This window comes from Pyrgilauda ruficollis, unplaced genomic scaffold, assembly GCF_017590135.1.
Source record: "Pyrgilauda ruficollis isolate IOZ18807 unplaced genomic scaffold, ASM1759013v1 scaffold1, whole genome shotgun sequence".
Lineage (NCBI taxonomy): Eukaryota > Metazoa > Chordata > Aves > Passeriformes > Passeridae > Pyrgilauda > Pyrgilauda ruficollis.
The window spans coordinates 10056687-10062686 of record NW_024508100.1 but is presented as its reverse complement, the minus strand read 5'-3'; the positions used below and the strand labels follow the sequence as shown (position 1 = coordinate 10062686).

At 37.3% G+C, this 6000-nt stretch overlaps 1 protein-coding gene across 3 annotated transcripts in view; it reads right to left on the bottom strand.

Annotated features, from left to right (window-relative positions):
• Positions 1–6000, bottom strand: part of CPEB2 (cytoplasmic polyadenylation element binding protein 2) — a 51797-nt gene that overhangs the window by 3388 nt on the left and 42409 nt on the right. For all 3 annotated transcript variants that reach the window (XM_041475788.1, XM_041475864.1, XM_041475950.1), the window contains 2 exons: positions 5110–5291; positions 1–573 (listed from right to left, as the gene is read on the bottom strand). The exon at positions 1–573 is cut by the window's left edge and continues 3388 nt beyond it. In XM_041475788.1, the coding sequence (XP_041331722.1) occupies positions 346–573; positions 5110–5291 (410 nt within the window). In that variant the 3' untranslated portion in view covers positions 1–345. The remainder of the gene's footprint in view (positions 574–5109; positions 5292–6000) is intronic.

Sequence of the window (6000 nt, the reverse complement as noted above, 5' to 3'; positions counted from 1 at the left end):
ATAAGTGCACGCTTCACCCACTAAATATAGCAGCAGACTGTGTGCCCCTACGCAAAAACATTCTCATATCTAGTTTTAACTTTACATATAAAAATAACTTGGAGAAAATACAAAAAAACATTTTATTTTAACATGAAAATATCACAAAAATTAGTAAGCCTGAGATGTAGGGTTTTGGTGAAAAACAAGAGGCTTGTAGTGTTTTGGCTGCTGATAAAGATGCATGTATTGATAGCTGGGGTGAAAAGCAGAAGAATGCACTTATTTCTTCTGCATGTCAGTATCTTCAAACACAGTAAGCCACATGCACCCTTCTCTCCTTATGTAGATGCTGGTTCACCATGTTTAATTCCAGCGGAAGTGGATCTGACGTGGGCGGTCAGCCCCCTCCTTTACCAATGGCTTATGGAATTCACGTCCTGCACGAGAGTGGATATTTGCCCAACAAAACTCACAGTAATACTGCAGGCAAGTGACATTGGCACAAAAGAAAGGAGCAAACTTCCCACCGCACCGCGCACCCTGGCACTCGTCACACATCTGGTCATCCAACACATATGGCTTTACCTCCACCTGTTGGAGCGAAACAGAAACAATTCCCATTAATAACTGTTTCTACTTGAAGTTGTGTGAAGGCATTCATTTTCCTCTGGTTTAAACAAGAAGCCCAAAAAAACCCCTGAAGTCTGCAGTCAGTCGTATTAACACCTTTATGTAACTGCTCAGTTATTACTCGTTATCATTTATCACCTACAGACCCATCCGCACTGCAGAACACCTCAAGGCAGATCTTTAGAAGTACTCTGTGCATGTAATAAACAGCTACATCAGGAACTTCCCCTAATTTACCCTGGGAGAGTGTTCTTTGCTAACGATATTATGAATGTAAACGTAGAAGAAAACACCATCACTCAAAGGTCTCCTAACTGGACGTCAACATGACAATTCCACACGGTTTAGCAAAAAAATAACTCAACATATGAGGCTACCCTTTAACATACAATTTTTTTTTTTTTAAAGTACAAGTGTCTCTGCATGTACAACATTTGTGTGCAAATTAAGAGTACTTTCTGCAAGCTGTAATGCAGATCTTTAGCAGAGCTCACTGTAAACTCACTCTCTATTTTTAAAATATGGTCAAATTTGGTGCTGCCGATTTTGGTAATCCATTACTTTCTCTTTCTGCGTCTTTGAACTGTACAGGAAATTGTATTCAATACAATTCTGAAAATATTTTTTTAAAGACCATTTTGCAAGTCTACAGACAGCTACAAACACCTGTCTTACACAGCTTCTCTCTCCCAAACTCATCTGACTGCCAGAATGGAAAAGTGGCAGGAGTCCAGTGGTAAATATGCATTATGTCTTTGCATAACTGTACTGCTACAGTCTGCGATCAGACAGGAAGAAGTACTTCATAATAAAATACAAAAAGAGTTGACGCAGTTATTAAGGAATGTATTGTATTCCACATTTTCCTCACTGCTGCATGAGATTTTTACCCTTAGATACTAATATCTCAGAAGACTGCCACATACAGACATTGACTGTATGTTCTATATGCAGATAGAATATGCCTGAAACACTAAGAACTTTAAAATGATACTTTTTTCAGTGTATTTCCAGAGGAAAAAATTTACACATCCAGCTCCCTGCCCTGAAGTTTTACAGCTGAACAGGCTTCACGTTCTTAGCTTCAGAAGTAGAGGCCATCCTAGAAATGTCAAAGTGTCTTCCAGTAATCTATATTCAGTACGAGCTCTACTTCTTATTTCACTACAATGACCTGCGTTATCACCAATTACACTCAAACCTTCCAATAAACAGGTACCTCACGCAGTAACTGTGTTTGTGGCTCAGAATTACTGAAAGCATGAAGCAGCATTTATTTCAAGCTTCAGTGCACTAATGCACCAAGATCAGTACGAAGATGATTTCAAAAATATTAGAGAAGCACTTTGGGGAATGGAAATATCACATGATGTGGATGCAGACTGCTGGCATATGAAAGTTAACAGTATTTTAATGAATTGGTTGGAGTTGAAGCTCCAAAGAAATGTTTGGAGCTGAGCTTTCATACATGATAAAACAGGATGAGGAGTACTTTCCTGAAGAAAAACATCTGTTAGACAAACTAAATATACCTACACATCAAAAGAAGTGGAGAGAAGCTACAGAGAACTTAGTTAAGGAAGAAATTAACATCGCAGACAACGTTTGTCAAGTGACTGTGGCACTAAGATTTCCAATTAAGGTCGGAAAAGGTATGTGCAAAAAAATGCTATAAATACTTTGAACTGAAGTTCAGAAGGATAAACAGGTGAACTGCAAAATTCAGCAATTGAAAAAGACTTCTACACAGACAAAACTGGTTAGGAAAAGAATGTGAAAGGACAGCAGACCTACAGAAACTGGATATAACTGGTATGGGAAGGCAATGCTGAGGTAAAGGACAGAACAGGCTCTGCCTCGAGGACTTCAGTGAGATACAGACTGTATCACCTTCCTGGCCAGCGTACACAAACACCTCAGGTGAAGGCAGTACCCAAAGTAGGACTATCTTCCACATTTACAAAACTAGTGGTTTATAGATTTATACTTACTGCTTGCTCATGTATAAATCAGCAGTAGTACTGATTTCAGAGTATTTTCAGAGCCTGAAAAGGCATTAGTGTAAAAGCTCTGTGGAGGTAAAAAAGTATTTCTGAAAACAGCCTTTTTCATACTTTCAGCTAAGATTCAAGATGTTCCCTAAAATGATGCTCCTCTGTATGACTCCTCAGTAATGCAAATAACTGGGTGGTAATAAATATATGTAATTATATAAATAAGGATTGGTTTAATTAAAGATGATTTAAAAAATATAGATTAACCCTCCTCTCAGGTAAACAAAGAAGTTCATAAACACTCTCCAGCATGGGGCTTAAAAACAAGTTTATTAAAATAGTTAAGATTTGGGACTGCTGTATTTTGCCAGTGAAATACCTCAGAAGTAGCACACATTTTTTAAAATAAGAAAAAAATGAGGATGTTAATAAAAATGTGGAAATTCCAAATTTAAGAGAACACTTGAGTCAAGAGATCAATTTTTCAAGTGTTATAAAAGCACCACTAAAGAAAGAACATAAATTATTTCAAAAAAGAAACTTTAAGAATTCAGGTATTGAAAGAGAAAACCCTACATCTTCCTGCCTTTCCCCCTCAACATCTCCAACCCATGAACAGCTATCTCCAGATTCTAACTATGCTTGGCAGGGATTGTTTGGATTGTTTTGGTTCTCGTTTGCATTTTGATTTTTTTTTTTTTTTTGGTTATTTATGTTTGAAGAAATCACTGAGTACTGTTTTTATAAATTAAGTTTCAACAGACGTAAGTCAAATACTGTGCTTCTCAGATCCAGCATTTGCAGTAGATTTTGCATTGGTTTTTCTTTCCCCCCAAGCTCCAAGAGGCCTGCAGTGTTCCATCACCCATTAACAACCTATATCCTTTTCTCTGCAAACAGCAAGCAGTGCATTTCAGATGCCTGCTTGGCATCCAAAGAGCCCTTTAGATCTCTTTATCATAAAAAACCAAAAAACAGCAAATAACATATGTGCAACTGCAGCCTTCAAAGTCAGGATCATGCCTTCTCTTACAAGATGGCACTGCCAGTCTACCATACACCTCTCTACTGCAAAGGACGTACTTCTCATGGGAAGAGGAACACCAAGATTAAAGCTCCCCATGGTTTACAAAGTACAAGTCCATGTCTCCCACTTTTGAGGGAGACATAATTTGAACTGGAACCAACTCCATGTCTCAATTTTCAAGTCAGGTGACTTCACAGACAAATGCCTGTTAGACAGTTCCTCAAAGAAACTTAATAATACTCAATTTTGAAGCTAAATGACTCATTTAACATTTGTTTAGAAGAAATTCTGGATTCTAATCCTTACTCCCATTTTGTCCAAATACTCAAATGCAAAATGATTAACAGTTTTATATCCCCTCACCCAATCCCAGTGTTAAGGCCATTTTTTTCTGTTACATAAGTATCCAAAAAGGAGTTATAAATCAACGACAGCTGTAAGTCACAAGGATAGCAATCCAATGACCAAAATGTAGCCATCACATCTAAATTTAAGCCTAGATGACTACCCATATCCACATCCACTCATCCTCTGGGAAGGACCATGTTTGGAGATTTCAGCTCATAAGGCAAGAGGTATTTGAGACACATACAAAAAGCTGAATTACTCTGCCTATTTGAAAGGAGAGAAGCACATGCTGCCTCCTTAGAGCAGACTTCTGTTAACTGTACTACTTTCTTTTTCCTGTGTCTTTGATCTGTAGAGGAGACTGGACCTTGAACTACTTTACTTACTTGACCCTTCTTCCCATAAGACCATAGTTTTTTTGTTTTTTTTTTTAAGAACACCTATTAATGCCAGACTATCTCTGCAGCTCTTGACATCAAATCTAGTGACCCTTAAAACTGATATAATTTAGATGCCAGTTTTCTTTGCTACTCTTATATTCTAATTAGGAGTTAGGAAGTTCACCAGTCTTCTTAATATAAGTTAGTTTTAATTTTCCTAGGAATAAGCATCTGTAGCAAATAGAAATATGCATTGGTAAGTACTCAGAAGACTTTCAAACAGAAAAAATAAGACCTTTTGTATTTTAGGTGTTGAGCCTGACCAGCTTTCTGAGCACTGACAATTATGGCTGAAATTAAGGGCAGTTTTTAAGTACCAAGCTAATCTGAAGCCAATGAATACTAGAGTTTCTTATGAATGACAGAGGAATGACCACAGTATTTGGTTTCATTAGAACATGGGAGAAACAGAGATTTTCAAGCCCTTTGCCTGTACACAATAAAACCAGGAACTCCAGAATGGGAAGAACATATGGTCCAACATATGTCAAAGGAACAAACTGCTGCTCTGTGGAAACATGTTGTTCGTTTGGAGGCATTCAGGCATACTCCTGAAAGTAGTGGAGTTACATGGATGCTAAAAAAAATATAGAAGCTGTCTTGAAAGCAAATCACATGCAATGCTACCACACTCTGAGAAGTTTCTTTACAGAGAAAAACTCTTTTTTAAAATTTCTGTGTAACTTACTCGTTTATCAATATCGCCATGCTGAAGTTGAACAAACCGAGCACTGATGGCAGCAATGTAACTCTGCTGATTGGAAAAAGCAACACGTCCAGCACCTTTTGGGTATTTCAGCTCAGGGTCAGTGTCAATTCCTGCGTAACAAACTCCCCCGTAGAGACGGTCCATGATCATAGCCAATTCCACTATTAAGAAATAAAACAGCATTTATTCAAAGTATTCTTACCCTACAAACTTTAAGAATACTAGAAAAGTTAATTTTAATTATTAATTTTGCAAGAGCCAATGAAACAGCAATAACAAGATTAAAAAATGTCAAAGAAATAATATCAAATAAGCTATTAATTACTCAGCAGACAGATCTTTCACTCTGTGGGTATATACATTCAAGGAACAGTGGAATTGTATGTTCTTGATACATGGAACTAGAATTCCAGGGTAGTTTTCTTCAGAGGATTACAGCAAAAAAGTTTTTGGGCAGGCATTGGAATGTAAGCTGTATAAAATAGATCCTCATGCCACCGAATTCCCTGGCATATGTTCTCTGGCTGTCCTAATGCTCTATGTATGTTCTACTTGAATTTAAAGATGTAGTCAGCATCTTTTCATCAGCCACACAGAACTTGATTATCTCTACAGTGCTATACTTACCATAGATACTGAAGTTCAAAGAAACAAAAATTTCAAATTTTACAGATCAAGTACCTTGGCAATCCTCTGACTGCCAGATTATACTGAATTCAGTTGAAATTCACTGGGGTGGAAAACACCAGTTTTTCAGAATTAGTATCCTCTGTATTGGAATGTAGAGGTGTCAGCAGTCCTTGATGTTCAGTAGCTGTTTGAAGAGTCTCCTTAAGTTTTACTGTTTTTGTGAAGTCATTATTCTTATTT